Genomic DNA, 16,513 nt, shown 5'->3' on the forward strand with positions numbered 1-16,513 from the left:
TTACTTTATAGGATTATTCTTGCTGACTCTGGTTGGCTGGTCTCCTTTGACTGCTGTGCATCTCTCGTTCTGTTGGGAAACTAGTCCAATCAGAATTCCGTTTGATCACGTGGCACCTAGCATACTCTGTTCCGTTTTGATCTGCTGGGCCATTATGCAGAAACTAACCTCATATATTTATACTCTTTCCCCTTGATGCATTCTACAGAACACTGGAAGAATGAGGTCCTCTTGGACCTCTTTGGGGCCCCCTGTGAGCCAGGACCGCATCATCACCAGCTTCCCTAAGGTACCGTCATGAGAATACCTTTGCTGTGTTTCCTCTGAGTCTGGGTTGCTTTGACAAAAGGTCTTGACTGTCCAGGACAAGCCTGGAATTCACGAAGTGTCCCAGACTAGCCTTAAATGTGCAATCCTCCTGCCTCCAGCGCTGGGATGACAGGAGTGTACCACCGTCCCCAGCCTTTTCGTCTCCACTACTGATGTAACCTGTCAGCCATATCCAGCTTCGTTAGCATGCCTTCACCCCCAGAAACCAAGAAAGCAAATCTCAGAGGTCAGTCTTGTTTCAGAGAATCCAGAAGGCTAGGGGTCGAGTTCCTCTAAGCAGGCCAGTAGTGACAACAGGGAGCTGTGTGGCGTGGAGGTTACAAGTCATGTAAGCAGCCCTCGCTGTACCTCCTGATGCTATCTGTAAGCTGTGACCATAGGCAAGTCACCCACGTTTGCCTTGGAGCTGATGCTCATGGTAGGGTCATGGCATTCCTTATTGTTATTACTAGCTCTCCAGAGGGTGGGAATGTAACTTAGTGGGAGAGCATTTGCCTGGTAGGAACAAAACCCTGAGTTTTATCCCTAGTACTGCAGGAGAGAGGGAAGGAGGGATGGCGAGAGAGAGACAGAGACAGAGAAGAGCACACAGGTGTAGCATCTCACACCTGTAGTTCCAGCACTTGGGAGACAGCCTGGACCATGTAACAAGACCCATCCTTTTTTTTTTTTTTTTCGTAAATAGTGTTTTAATTTCTGATTCCCGATCCAGGGCTTTCTCCGTTGCCATTTTATCTTTCCTTTCTGTGAAAACTCCAATCTGTACTAAAGTCTCATATTAACGGCAGTGAGGAATGCGGAATAACTGTTCTTGGGGGACAATGAAACCATATTTACCCACACTACAAATGCCTTTGCCCATTATGGAGCCATCCCACTCCTAGGAATTCATTTCTGTGGCTGTCATGGCATGAACGGAGAGTGTGGGAAAGGTCAGGCGTTGCCGGCAGCCGTTAAGAGCACAAGGCCAGCATCAGCATCCACAGAGAGACGGGTGGGATGAGGCTCCTCGATGGACAGGTGCATGAGGTACCTCTTCCAGTGCTGAGGAGGAACAAGGAAAGTCGTTAGGTAGAATGCAAAACATGGAGCTGTAATCAAGTGTATGCATTGCTGGAACATTTGGTTCAGTCCCCGCCATCAATGAAAAGTGGTGGGGAGGGGGGGTCTGGGAAGGGGTTGTCTGTTAGTACATGCAGAAAATATTTCCGAAAGGTAACGTTAAGATTCTGTTGTGCATTGATAGCCTCTAGCAAATAAACAACTGGTTTTCTCCCAGGGAATCTCCCTGGGGAAACAAACCACTCTTAAGGGTAGGCCCCATGCCCAGCAATGGATGGCCAACAGAGAACTAACTCAGTGGCGTCTTTGGACAAAGGTTCTTTGTCTCATAATGTTAAGTCAGGGCCTTTTCTTTTCCTTCTACCTTACAGGTCTGCTGTGTATATGTTAGGACTTCGAGTTTGGAGTTTTTGTGGGGTTCCTGTATGTGTGAATACGTGTGTCTCTGATTCTGTATGTGTTTCCTGTGCTTTTTATTTAGCCCCTCTTCTTGTTTGATTATTTTGTCTCACTCTGATGTGTTTGTTTTCTATCTATTGTTATTCCTTAGATGTCTGTTTGATCCATACAGAAAGGGTATGGATCCAGATGGGAGGGTAAGTGGAAAGGAACTGGGAGGAGCGGAAGGAGGGAAAACCATAATCAGGATGCATCAGATGAAAATATCTTTTTTCAATAAAAGAGAAAGACCTTTGTCTTAGTTAGGGTTTTAATTGCTGTGAAGAGACACCATGACCACAGCAACTCTTATAAAGGAAAATATTTAATCGTGGTGGCTCCCTTACAGCTCAGAGGTTCAGCCCATTATCATCACAGTGGGACATCTGTAGGCAGACATGGTGTTGGAGAGGTAGGTAAGTGTCTTACATCTTGGCTTGTAGGCCACAGGAAGTGGTCAGAGACACTGGGTGGTATCTTCATTGTACATGAACCCTCAAAGCCCGCCTCTGCAGTGACAAACTTCCTCAAACATGGCCACACCCACACCAACAAGTCCAAACCTCCTAATAGTGCCACTCCCTTTGGGGACCGTTTTCTTTCAAACCACCATAACCCTGTTGCCCATCGTTGCTTCTGCGTGGCTTGAACAGGTGTGAAGGGAGACTTTTTGTGTCTTGGATTCTGCGTCAGAGCTAGGAAGGAGGAAGGAGGTGGCTGTGAGCTGTGGGTGTTTCCGCCTGCAGCCATTGCTTCATCCCCTTCCTTTAAGCCCTCTAACTCCCTTCTCACACATTGACAGAGAATGCCTTTGTGCCTCAGATCTTGGAGAGGTCCCCCGGTTTTTTATTAGTGAGCTTGGGCCATTGCTTTCCCAATGGAGTGTAACCATGGTAACCAGGGATGATTCCGGCTGGTGTCTCATGAGTTGAAGAGAAAGGAAGTTTAATCGGTGGCAGAGGGTGGGCAGGAGGGGCAGGCCCAGTCTCCTGGGACAAAAAACACAATTCACAGAGTAGGACATTGAGCCCCAGAGAGACAGAGGAAACTGCTTGACATCAACACACTTGGGCATGGTGGAGCTAAGATTTGACCCAGCTGCCCTGGCAAGGGAGTCTGCCCAGGGAAGAAGATGAGCCTTCCCTACAGCCCTCTACCTACAGCAGTCAGGGTCACAAGGCTACAGCTGGCCATGTCTGTCCTGCTTCCCAGGGCCAGACCTGAAGACTTATTACCTCATCAGGCTGGGTCAACATGGTGTTTCCTGGGGCAAGTTCTTTCTCTTGATTCTCTGTGCCTCTGTTTCCTTGTCTGAGAAATTGGCTCGCACTTCCTACCCCACAGGCTGTGGCATTGCCAGGACCGAGGAATGTTTTTATTTATTTATTTATTTATTTATTTATTTATTTATTTATTATGTATACAATATTCTGTCTGTGTGTATGTCTGCAGGCCAGAAGAGGGCACCAGACCTTATTACAGATGGTTGTGAGCCACCATGTGGTTGCCGGGAATTGAACTCAGGACCTTTGGAAGAGCAGGCAATGCTCTTAACCACTGAGCCATCTCTCCAGCCCAGGACCGAGGAATGTTAATGAGGCTGCAGGCCTCATGTTTCGGGAGAGAATGAGGGTTAGGAAGAAGGTCTCTCCCTCGATGCCCAGTTTGTGTTACCGAGATGCTGCATCGCAGGATGGTCTGCTTGCTTGCCTACATGTCTGTCTGTCTGTCTTTCCCAGTGGTACACATCTGATGCCTGCCTGCAACTCAAGGAGCACTTCCACAGCCAGGTCAGCACTGCCTGCCAACACAGGAACACGGGCACTGCTGGGTAAGCCCATGGGACAAGGATGTGGAATTTGGAGGAAGAGGAGAAGCACAGAGGCGGCATCAGTGAAAACTGAGCCAGCTGAATACACAGGCTGAACCCATGCCGCTTATTAGGGGGACTGTAATCTAACTCTTCTGTACAAACAATTTTCCTGCTTCTCAGAATGTCAGAAAGATGACTTTTCAGCCGAAGGAACGTTTCAGCGCAGGTCCTTTTCCTCCCTGTCTGAACCAGCTATCTTCCTCTCATCCCTTGAGGTTTCTGTATGCCAGAGCCTCTGGGAGACTTCTCTAACCACCTACTGTCCCTGCCCCTGGCCCAGCCTTTCCTTAGTACCCTTCTGTGCTCTGGAAATCCAAAATCGTTTTGTTTGTTTGTTTGTTTTGCATCCTGACCACAGTTTTCCTTCCTTCCTTTCCTCCCAGCCCCTCCCCCTACCTCCCCTCTATCCCACCCCCTTCCCACTACCTCTCTGTCTCTATTCAGAAAAGGGCAGGCCTCCCATGGATAACAACAAAACATGGCATATCAAGTTGCAGTAAGACTAGGCACCTCCCCTTGTATTAAGGCTGGACAAGGCAACCCAGTATGAGGAATAGGATCCCAGAAGCAGACTAAAGAGTCAGAGACAGCCCCTGCTCTCACAGTTAGGTGTCCCATAAGAAGACCAAGTTACACAACTGTCACATACATGCAGAGGACTTAGGTCAATCCCATGTAGGCTCCCTGGTTGTTGGTTCAGTCTCTGTGAGCTCCTGTGATCTCAGGTTAGTTGATTCTGTGGGTTTTTCTGTGGTGTCCTTGATCTCACCGGCTCCTACAATTAATTTTTCCTCCCCCTCTTCAGCAGGATTCCCCACAGATCTCCGTAATCTTCTGTTATAGAGCTATAGGCTTTTCTGTGTTTCCTCCCCAGACCTGAAAGCCAGGTCTGGCTGTGTCTGCCCTGTTTCTGCCTCAGCAGCAACTGTCCACCGACAAGGCGATTTTGTAGTAGGTCTTCCTCCTTCTAACAGGTACAAAAGCCGGCTCCCTTTCCTCCTGAGCAGACCATAGTCAGCCGAAGGCATCTGCTTAGCTCACAGAGATCATAGGGATGGAGTGAGATCAGAGAGCCCATCTCAGAGGTCCCGAAGGCCACACCAAGGGAGGCAGAGCTCAGGTCAGAACTGCTGTTGGTGGCTTGAGGGATTAAAAATCCCAGCACTCAGGAGGCAGAGGCAGGCAGATCTCTGTAAGTTCGAGACCAGCCTGGTTTACAAGAGCTAGTTCCAGGACAGGCTCCAAAGCTACAGAAAAACCCTGTCTTGAAAAACAAAAACAAAACAAAACAAAAATAGCAGCTTCACCTGGGGGTTGCTGTTTCGTGTCAGGCAGATTATCTACTTGACTCTACACAGTGCCACCAGAGGGAGGGAAACTGAGGCACTGAGAGCACTCATTGTACAGTCCTAGTAGTTCCTTACTCCTTTCCCTCAGACATGGAATCAAGGATGGCCTGTTTTAGAATAAGAAGGCCTCCTGGGAGCAGGGCAGACATAACCCCAGCCCTGGCTGATGCAGAGATATAAACCAAACATCCAGCCATCAGCCAACCTGAGTGCCCTCTTGCATCTGCAAACACAGGAACACTAGATGTTTCCCAAGATGGTCAGTTTAAGCACTGAGGACTTATCGGGAAGAATTGCCGAAATGCTTTTAAAAAATTGTATTAATTTGGTGGGGTAAGAGGGTATGCCATGACATGCGTGCAGATGTCAAGAGGCAACTTGTAAGAATCAGGTTCTTCCTCCCACCAGGTAGGTCTTGAGGACTGAACTCATGTCATCAGACTTGGTGGCAAGCACTGTTACCCACTAAGCCATCTCACCTGCCCCGAAACTCTTAGGAGTCTGATCAGCAGTCTCAGAGATGCCGCTGTCCCATACAGAAGGAAGGCAGGAGCTGCTCTTGGTGAGCAATGTCCCCAAGTAGTGCAAGAATCCCAGGGTCAATCTGCCCCTCAAACTGCAAACCCAGATGTATAAACCCTGCTTAGAATGAACTGACCCCACACAGGGGCACATCCTAGAGGGGATGTGGAAGCTGGCATACAGTACACATGCCTTACAGCAGCATCTCCTGCACGTGGGTCCCTTGTCCATGGTTCCAGTGCCACACCCCCCACCAGTGTGCATTCACCTGAAGTTGGTTTTCACAATTCTCCCTACGCCCTCTTCTCTGCCCCTCAGCTTATGGCTCAGCCTCTCCTCATGCCCCCGTTGCTAATTCTCAGGACAGCAGGACAGCGGCTTTGTCCACGTGGGACCCAAGTGGGGTCAAGGGTATAGCCATAGGGGGAACAGAGTCCCCAGAACAAACGTAAGTTCTCCCACTCTCTAGGACTGGAGAGGGAGGAGAGAGTGGCTTAGCAGGGTAAGGGCGAAGGGTGACTCATTCAGACAGTTCAGGGAAGGAAAGGCTTGGCTATGCTGAAGACACTGTTGACACCATTCTCCTGGGTGAGACGGCCATATTTCCTCCAGGCTCAAGCTCTCCAAGGTGGTGGTAGTTGGTGACCTCTATGTGGGGAAGACTAGCCTCATTCACAGGTAAGTTCTACTATGCTCCTCACGCGGTCAAGCCAGCTCCACCTCCAGCACCTAGTTCTCATGGGACCTTTGCCTGGGAGCCCCGAATAACAAGTGACTTCTGGGAACACAACACAGCTTTAGCCTGGGAAACTGTTTAAAGGGTGTGGCAAGAGTCAAGGAGAGGGGCTGGAGGAAATGGCTCAGTGGCACTGTCTGCCACCCCCAGAATTTGAATCCCAGCACTCACACTGTGTGGCTCATAACCACTTTCAACTCCAACTCCTGGAGGTCAGAGACTTATTCTCTCTCTCTCTCTCTCTCTCTCTCTCTCTCTCTCTCTCTCTCTCTCTCTCCACACACACACACACACACACACACACACAATCTTTAAAATAAATAAAACATTAAAATATAGATTGGGAGTTCAGGAGATTGACTCAGTCGAGTGCTTCCTGCATTAAGAACCCAAAACCTGGATAGAATCCCCAGGATCCAGGCATGGCAGCGCATGCCTGTGGTCCCAGCATTGGGGAGACAGAGACTGGAGGAGTCATAGGGCTTGCTGCTCAGCCAGTCTAGCTAAATCAGTAAGAGACCTTGTCCCAAAAACTGAGATGGGGAGCAATTAAAGGAAAACGTGGTGTCAGCCTCTGACCTGCACACATGTGCATGCCCACCATTGCAGTGACTGACAGATGGTGGCGCATCCTAGACGCCGAGGTTCATCACACTGTCTCCGTGGGGCCCCTGCACTGTCCTCTCTGGGAATGGACCCTCAATTTCTCTTACTGTTTGAGTTATAGTGTTCAATTTCTGGTCTGATGCTCCTCCCCACATCATTCTTATTGGCCGCCCTGTTGCTATGGTTTGGATAAGTATTTTTCAAAGGTTCTTGCGTCAGAGGCTTGTGGTCTCCGGCCTGCAGCACTTTTCTAAGGTGGCAGAATTTGTAAGAGGGAGAGCCTTGTGGAGGTCGTTAGGTCATTTGGGGTGTACACCTGAAGCAAACAGTGTACCCCAACTCATTCCCTTTTTTGCTTCCTAGCTATGAGAGACTTTTGTTGCTGTTTTTGTTGTTTGGGGGTTTGTTTTGTTTTTTGCTTGTTTTTTGCTCAGTTATATGCTGTCACCATGATGAAGCCCCACCACTAGTTAAAGCAACATCACTAAGTCAGTCATGCCCTGGAACTTCTAGAGCTACAAGCCCAGATGAACTTCTGATCAGTTGCCATCCTCTCGGGAGTTTGTCCAGGAGATGGAAAACCATATCCCTCAGCCTCTGTGCACCATCACTTGACTTGCTACATTTTTGTTTTTTGAGACAGTATCATTTTTTAGCCCTGGCTGGCCCAGAACTCCCTGTGTAAACCAGGCTGACCTTGGACTCACAGAGATCCGCCTGCCCCTGCCTTCTTAGTGCTGAGATTAGAGGCGTGCGCCACCACACCCAGCCTCCATCACTTATTGATTCCCTGCTGGGGGATCTTCTTTCCTGCAGACTTGCACTTGCGAGGGGTCCCCTGATGACTTCCTCACCTCCCACAGGTTGTGCAAGAATGTTTTCGACCGTGATTACAAGGCCACTATTGGGGTGGACTTTGAAATCGAGCGCTTTGAGATCGCGGGGATTCCCTACAGCCTCCAGATGTAAGTCTCTGTTAATGTGGTTTCGAGATTTCTCCTGGGGAAGGACCTCAGCCAGTTGCTTTTCCTCTGTGCTCTACGGTGCTCGGCAAGGATGTGTCTGGACAAGCACGGCCCTGGGTGGTTGTGAGAAACCAGGCTTCGTGGTGTATGGGTCCCTAGAGTCTCTCTCCATCCTCACATTGGTCTGCAGATGGGGGGGGGGGGATGGTCTCAACAACCCAGCCCGCACTTCCACCTGCTCTCCTCCCCGAAAGATTATTACTAAGCTTCAGACTTCTTCCCCAGTTGGACCTCCTGTGCGCTCCCAAGCAGCCGGTTGGCCTCTGGCAATTTTTTCCTGAGTTCTATTCTCTATTCCCAGCTACAAAATACGACAAAGTCACTTCTTTTATGCCAGCCGTGGATGATTAGGGTTCTGGAGGCAACCCTGCCCTGACCCCTTTCTCATCCTGATGTCCCCCGTTCTCCTGTCACGTCCCTCTGGATATGTGTTCCTGCTCTGTCCATGTTGTTCTTCCCCACCCAGGCTATCTTCTCTACTAACCCCGCCCCGGCTTTTGCCTCCCACTCTTTTCTGCCCCCCTTCCCATCGCTTTCACTTGCCCTGACATCAGTGCAAGGCCTTCCCAAGGTTCACCTTCTTCCACCTCGGTAAAAGTGCTGTGTGTTTTGGACCTCACTCTCCCCACTCCCCAGAGTGCTGCAGGCTTACCCAGCTACCAGACCCCTGTGCTCCCTGGCGAGGCCCCCCTTCCTCCTCCCTGCCATCTTGTTTAGCTGTCACTGTGCTCTCCTTGCCGACTGACATCCACCAAGCCTTTGCTCTAGTCCCCGTTCCTGTCTTCCTCCCTGGCTTTAGCCTTTATTCCTCTGTGCGCCGCCTAGGCTGAGCCCTCCGCTCCTATGTCAGCTGCCATCTCCATGGACACAGGGCCCCAGTAGACTAAGAAGACTTAGTGCCCCGGATGATAGCACATCCTGTCCAAGGGTGAGCACAGGGTTGGTTCAGGGCAAAAGACGCTGTGGAAATCCCAGGGCTTCACAACTGCAGGTTCTGGAAGGCTGAGAGGAGCAGAGGGTGGAGCTGTACAGACAGTGGCCAGCAACCAGGCAATCTCTAATTAAAGGGCCCAGTGTAAAATGGGCACTGCCTTGCCACAGACTCGGGATCTTGAGGCCATTGCCAGCCACCTGCCTGGCTTAATCTATGCCCATTCACCACTTAGAAGCTTCTTTAGAGATGGAAAAAAATGAATGAATTAATGAAGGAATATAGCTCACAAGTCTTCATTATGCTGAATTGCTCGAAAGCAAATTCAGATCACTGATACCATACTTGTGGGTTTTTTTTTAATTTACCGAGAAAAATTAAATGTTGATCTGTTGACTTAAAAAATTGATGGATTGTAGATTGGATGTCAGGACCATCCCTGCATATTGACAACCTGTTTTCAACCTGTACAAGCAGGTCTCAGCATGTCACCTTTTCTGCTTCCATCTTGTCCCCATGGCAGGCATTATTAATCTGCTGTCCCATTCCTTTTCCGTGGGTCTAGGGCTCAACTTCTAGTTCCCTCTCAGCAAATTGTTTCAGAAAGCCAGAGCTAACTGATCAGTTGCCCAGCCGATGCAAACGGTACCCCTGCTAGCCCCGTTCCTCACATGGGGAGCTACTCTGCAGAAGGTAAAAGGGTGACCCGGTCACACATATGCTGAAGGCCTGTCCTGGAACCCCAGCATTGTCCTGTTAGAGAACATAAGTTCCTTTGTAATGTCACAGTCAGAAGCGCTATAACTTTGTCAGAGCTGTAACTTTACCTAGACAAGGCAATCTGCAGTGTTAGACCCTCTCTCCTATGGGCACTGTGATCCGAGGAAAGAGCCCAGCGGAGATTGCAGGGAGCTGGGGTCAGGGAGAGCTGGATCACTCAGGCACTTCCTGCTGTTTACATGCGGATGGCATGTTGACATAGACCTGAAGGTCGTCCTATGATCTCACTGTTCCATTGCCTTGGAATACTGGGACTGTGTAACCTGCCCCCACTGCTTTCCTGTCTTCCTCTTCCCCTCACAGCTGGGACACAGCCGGGCAGGAGAAGTTCAAGTGTATTGCATCTGCCTACTACCGCGGTGCCCAAGGTGAGCAGCCGAATGACGCTGGTGCTCTCAACCTGTGTCATCCACACACACACACTGCTGTGCTATGCTGTGCTGCGCTGCGCTGTGCTGTGCTGTGCTGTGCTGTGCTATGCTCCGGGAGCCACTGGGAGAGCACTGTAACCACTGCTTAGGGATGAAGATGCTGCTTAAATGACTAGACCCCAGCTGGCTTTGACAGTCACACCCTAGGGAATCTGAAGTATCAGGTGCAGGCTTAGCCCCAATTTTCAACTTAAAAAAAATATTCTTGTTTAAGGGTCTCAGAAAAGAGAGATGCCCTCATATTTCAGGTGAAGATGAAGAGAGGCTTCTTCTGTCTTAGCCTGGGGGGGGGGGGCTAGGCCAGCGAGGAGAGACAGGTGGACCCAGCAGACTTGGCAGGTCTCATATTGGGACCTCAGTGCCCACTGACAATATGGCCAACGGCGGCAGCTGGGGGCTGAGCAGGGCTCAAAGTCAGCAGAGGTGGCAATGTGAAGTCCCAAGGGAGGAGGCAGAAGTAGAATCTAGTAGGAGGTGAGGAAACCATCAGGACCCCAAGCCAGGCTCAAAGTTATGTCCTCTTGGCAGTGGTATGAGAATCCCTGCGGTTCCATCACAGTTTAAAGCTGTGTGTCCCTGAGCTGTGGGTGGGATCTCCACTGTGGCCTCCTATAGCTATCCCCTCTCCTATCCTTTCTTCCTGAGGGGCTGCTGCCTCCCTGGAGCAAGTGGTGTGAGGTTGCCTGGTATAATTTTGTAAACAATACTCGCCATGCCCATCACCAGTAGGATTATCATCAGCCACAAAGTGCCCAGAAAGCCCTCGTCCAGGCTTTCTCCCAGTGGGGCAGCAGAGAGCAGGCCTCTGCCTGGACCATTCTCCTGTGGGTAGAATCCAGGGCAGACTCAGGATGAAAAAAGCTGACCCCAGAGATACCTGACAGTTTGCTGCCCATGTGGTGCCACAAAAGCCATTTCCTTTAACTGGTTGTTGCTAATCCGTATCCTTCAATGAAAAGTCTACCCAGGTTCAGGCCCTGGGCCAACAGCTTTTCAAAACAGCATCCCTCCTGACAGCTAGGGTACCATACTCACCACTGTACAGACAAGGAAAGCAGCTCTGCAAGTTACAACTCTCACCCAAGCCCATTGGACCACAAGTGGCAGAAAATCTCCTGCCAGAGCCCATATGCTTCAGGCCTCTCACTGTGCCTTCCCCCCTCCACCCTATGCTGCTAGGTACAGATTTTGGCGGGGGGGGGGATTGGGGGACAGATGGGATTGCAGGTTCAAGGGGGCCAACACAGGGTGACTCCTCACTAATTTCCACAGTGCCCCATCCCGGTAGTTCCTTGCGATATGGGAAGATGCCTAGGGCAGCCTCCCCCATCACACCTGTTGCTGATTGGCTGTTGTCTTTCCCTGTATACAGTGATCATCACAGCCTTTGACCTCACCAATGTGCAGACGCTGGAGCACACCAGGCAAGTAACCCCAGGTTCTACCCCCTCTGTGTGTATGTATGTGTATCACCTGGACTCATGAAGCTGCCTAGAAGGGCTCCCCAAACCCCAGCCTCTGGATGGACCCAGAATGATGGGCACTTACTGTCCGGGTTCCCACTTACCCCTAAAGACCTCTCCCCATCTGCTGCTCAGGAGCTCAAGCTGACAGGCCACTTTTGTCTTTGATAAGCCTGCCACCACCATATTGGAAATCTTTTTGAATGAGGGGCCCCTCTGTTCACCTTTACCTTGGCTCCGGATAACTTCATAGCTCATCCTCCCTGACAGGAAGTTTTCATTGGGCAGAGATGAGAGCAAATGATCACTTTCAGAGGACCATCATCTTCCTGAAATAACCCACCTAATGGACTAAAGCCTCTCCTCCCTATGTTTGCCTGGGTCATTCACATCAGCATCTTCCGGGCCCTATGAGGGAGACAGGGATGATTTTTCCAGCTGATAAAGGGCAGAAGTCACCTAGTTCTCACCACAGGAGTCTTTGCCTCTCCTACACCAGTGCCTTTGTAGTCCCAGGTCCTTCTGGTCCCACTGAGGCCCCTCTGGCTCCGGCACCAGCATCCCACCTAGTCATGTAGGTCAGGGTGCCTTCCCTGCACTCCTGGCTGTCTACAAGTCTCTTGTGTCCACTCTGTGCATTCTAGGCAGTGGCTGGATGATGCACTGAGGGAGAATGAGGCAGGCTCTTGCTTCCTCTTCCTCGTGGGAACCAAGAAGGATCTCCTGGTAAGCAGGGGAAGCTGGAGGCCCAACCCCGAGGGACTTCTCATAAGTGCCCATGTTCACAGCCCACTTTTAAGGAGCAGTGAACAACACTGGCATGCTGCCTTGTGTTAGACTTCAAAGCAGGCTTCAGAATTGAAAAGAGTACTCAAGCTCCCATGCCCTCCTCCAGGAGGCGGGGATGACTCAGGTTTCCCTGGGGACACTAAAGTGTTAGCCCTAGGCGAGTAGCATCTCTGCACTGGGGCATCTCTGCACTGGGGCATCCCTGCACTGGGGCATCTCTGCACTGGGCATCCCTGCACTGGGGCATCCCTGCACTGGGGCATCTCTGCACTGGAGGCATCTCTGCACTGGGGCATCTCTGCACTGGGGACATCCCTGCACTGGGGCATCCCTGCACTGGAATACCCCTCCATACCCATTTGCTTGAGGTGAAGTAAGAAGCAAAGGCGAGAAGCAGGTGGCCATTTTAGGGACTCCCTGCAGTGAAGGTCAAGATACCAGGTCAGCCAGGGCCGTTTCTTCCAGTCGGAGGCAGCATGTGAGCAAGCTGAAGCAGAGGCTGTGCACCTGGCCAATGAAATGCAGGCGGAGTACTGGTCTGTGTCAGCCAAAACCGGTGAGTAGTGCACCCCACATGCATTTACTACTGAAAGACTGTGCACCCCATGTTCATTTATTATCAAAAGACTGCAGGATGCAGAAGTATAAAGAGCGAAGTTGGAAAACCAGGCTCTTGGGGGGATGGAATGAAAGGGCGTGCAGCATCTGGCACCCGAGAGATCCCAGGGCTGTGGAAACGCAGAAATTGGGCTGTAGCCCTTGCCTCCGATACACAGAGACTGTGTATCTGGTCACAGACTGGGTATGGATTGAAACTGGAAGTGCCACATCCCGGCCACCACAAACACCTGGCAGTGCCCATGCTTGGAGCCGTCTGCTGCTCTTTCTCAGCAGTGGTGCCCACCTCCCCCTTGACCACAGCCACAGCAGGGTCGCGGGAGTCCCACTGTAGGGCAAGGGGGGTTACTCTGCACAGTTGCACAGGTTGTAGCTGCGCATGGGCAATGTTCATGCTGGGTACCGGGACCTATAAAAGAATGCACACAGATTCCATGTAAGGGCCCACAGCACATGGGTAGCTCCTAAAGAGAAGGCACGCGTTCAAGTCCTGCTTCTCCCAGATTGTGCAGGTTCCCAACAGCGACTGATTGAGAGGGAAGGTGCTGGGAAAGGAAGGCTCCGAGGTTTAAGGGAGTAGCCTGGGAGCAGGGTGGGTGGCGGCAACAGGGTAGGGATAGGGACCAGAGCCCAATGGAAAGCCAGGTTACCACCCAGCACTGTATTGCCACCCGTGGATGGACCAGTAACTGACCATCAGGAGTGCTCTGAAAGGGTCATGGCCAACTTAAGGATGGCCTTACCTAGCTCTCGCCCATAATGCGTCTGAGAGGACCATGAGTCACAGGTGCCTTGTGGTCCCCAGGAGAGAACGTGACGGCATTCTTCAGCCGTGTTGCCGCCCTAGCATTTGAGCAGTCTGTACTCCAGGACCTAGAGAAGAGGCCCAGCAACCAGTCCCAGGTCGGAGATGGAGATGGAGACCTAATCCGTGCGTACAGCGAGGGCTGGGTGGGGCTGAGGAGTAGCGTGGGAACCAGAAATCCACACCCACCATTCCCAATTTGCCACCCTTGCTGTCCTTTGGGACCTTTGGGCTGTTACCATATCTCAGGCCTTTGGCTTCCATGACCCCACCTGCCCCAGCCTCCCTGATCTCCACAGCCTCTTCTTGGGTCAGGCTTAGACTCCTGACCATCATATGTGTCTTGCCTCCTTCTTACCTGAATGCCACAACCCCAAATGTCCCTTGGGACCCTCCCACACCAGGTCATCTGGGCTTTGGAGGACAGGCCCAGAGGACCAAGTTCAGGGCCCCACTTACCAGATAGAGTAGTCTTCCCCCAATGTCAGCTGTAGGATGCCTGGCCGATGCCATCTTACTTTTTTTGTAGGAATAGAGGTACCCAAGACCCAGGAGAACCAGAGGCCACCTGGCCTGGGCTGCTGTTAGCTGAGGCCGACGTCAGAGCCATCCTCTCCCTGCTCAGGCCTGGGGTGATGTGGGGCCCAAACTCTGCGGTAGATCTGCCTTCAAGCTGGAGAAGGCCTGTGTCTCTGGGGCTCAGCCATTTCTCTTTGGCACAGCCCCCCACTGGGTGTGGGGCCCAATACTGTCTGGCTGGTTGTGGGGGAGCAGGCACTGAGGCGAACCTTCTGTACAGAGTCTTCAGACAGTTACTGTGGTCTCAAGAGGCTTCAAGACTGTAAACTCAGGACACTCAGGGCTCGCCCCCATCCCTCACCAATCTTATCTGAAAGTCACCCTGGAGTTCTCCCTACTGACCCTAGAGGAGGCCTCTGAACCCCATCTCCGATTCTAACAGCAAGACTTGTCAGTAAAACTCACCTGCCATCCCACCTGGGAGTCCTCTCATCAAGAAGACATGGAGGTCTAGGCCTTCCAGCTTCAGCCCTAGATAACCACTGTCCCTCGGCCACAGAATCCCAGGACTCTGGAGCTCCACTGTAAGCACAATGGACGAAGTCCCTTTGACCCCTTCGGCAGAGTCCTGCCTCCATCTCTGAGATTCCCCATGGTCAGTGGATGAGAAAGGAGACCTCCGGCCCATCAGAAGATGAGTCACCTTGACTATGCTGAGAAATGACAATTGCATGGTCCCTCTGGCAGCTCATTCTACATTCCGAGCCTGATGCTGCCCTGTGCTGCCATCTGTGCCCATCCCTGCTTACCTACCGTGTGTCTCTCCAGCTGACCTGTGTATCTCTCCGGGCTTTGGCAATAGTCTACATATCTCTGGAGGACTTGGGACGTACATGCAGACTCTAGTGTGTCTAACCCCCTCCAGCATGACACTCAACCTGGGTCCAGGGTCTTCCCCAACTCCTCACCCACTCCGTATTCCTATAGCTGGGTCCAGACCTGTGCATGCTTGTCTTCCTCCTGCCATAAGAAGGTGGACACAGCTGGCATCCCTAGGCACTGCGTCTCTCCCCCTGCCCCCACCCAATACAGGGTCTCAGGTTCTCACGTAGCCCATGCTGGCCTCCAGCTCTGTGTGTAGCTGAGTCTGACCTTGGATTTGATTTGCCCTCCAACTCCCAAGCACTGGGATTGCAGACATGTACCTCCAGACCTAGGAACACCTGCTTCTCAAGAATGGTAAACATCTGCAGCAGCCGTGGTGGTCAGTGCCCTTTTCTAAGTGCCTGGCATACCACGCATTTCCGTGACTGTTCATTAACTCAGCAATGGCCAAACACCCGAGAACAGTGGCGTATTTTCCTGTTTAATACCAACATTCACTAGCTTTATTTTAGCTCCCTCCTCCCTTCCTCTCCCCTTCTCTCCTCTCCCCCCCCCCCCCCCCCGCCAAAACAAGGTGTCACCAGGTACACTGGACAGGCCTTGAGCTTTACCTCCCCCAAGTGCAGAGCTCTTGGGAGACACAGAGTCGCCTTTGACTCAAGCTCTTTTATTTGAAAAAAGTAGGTTAAGCATCTCTTTAAAGGAATTATGTGTTTGGTGTTAAACTAGGTGGTTAGCATATAAACAGAAATACCTCTGCCCGAAAGTCAGTTGTACTCTTTGAAGTGAACCTGGCTAACAGTTGATAAAATTCCTTCTGCGCTGTCCTTCCCTGCCCCTTCTGACTCGTGTCTCCAGAGTGCCCTTGCACTGTGCACACTGCCTGACGGGCTACCTGCCCAGTGATCTGCCCCGATCTCTCACTGTGGGTGTGTGCCAAGCCTTCCCGTACTTTAGCAAAACATACCGTTTCCTTAGTGTGGCTAAACTGAAGTTCATTTGACTTCCTTATCTACTGGTCAGCTGGTCCGTGTCCTGCTGCTCTGAGCTCTCACCTGTAGCACTGCAGCATTTCCAGAGGGTCTGGGCGGACTCTCCGCTGAACTGTGGCCCCTACCCAGGTCCACCAAGACACACAGGCCACATTGTTGTTGTGTTAGGGAGGCCTGGGTCTAGCAGGTGTAGCCTAAGGCTTCACAGAATGGAAGTAGATGACAGTGGTGACCTGAAGCCTCCCTCATCCTTCCAGGACCTAGCAGAGAGATGTAGACGGAGGGTGTCCCGTCATGAGCTCCAGAGCGACAAGTACGCTGCTCTGCACACACCCATGTGATGTGGGATTTCCCTCTGT

At 51.5% G+C, this 16,513-nt stretch overlaps 1 protein-coding gene across 2 annotated transcripts; it reads left to right on the forward strand.

The window, feature by feature from the left end:
- The first annotated feature begins 220 nt into the window (after positions 1-220).
- On the forward strand, positions 221-14,723 carry Rab36 (RAB36, member RAS oncogene family). 2 transcript variants are annotated; one of them, XM_038343033.1, is made up of 10 exons: positions 221-289; positions 3,570-3,661; positions 6,187-6,252; positions 7,780-7,881; positions 9,956-10,020; positions 11,456-11,511; positions 12,195-12,272; positions 12,801-12,891; positions 13,759-13,884; positions 14,288-14,723. In XM_038343033.1, the coding sequence occupies exons 1-10, from the start codon at positions 221-223 to the stop codon at positions 14,344-14,346; spliced, it is 804 nt and encodes a 267-aa protein (XP_038198961.1). In that variant the 3' UTR covers positions 14,347-14,723. The 2 variants fall into 2 exon arrangements, with proteins under 2 accessions (XP_038198961.1, XP_038198962.1); XM_038343034.1 differs by having other exon boundaries at positions 13,759-13,904; positions 14,296-14,346.
- The last annotated feature ends 1,790 nt before the right edge of the window (positions 14,724-16,513 follow it).

Source organism: Arvicola amphibius, chromosome 9 (assembly GCF_903992535.2).
Source record: "Arvicola amphibius chromosome 9, mArvAmp1.2, whole genome shotgun sequence".
Lineage (NCBI taxonomy): Eukaryota > Metazoa > Chordata > Mammalia > Rodentia > Cricetidae > Arvicola > Arvicola amphibius.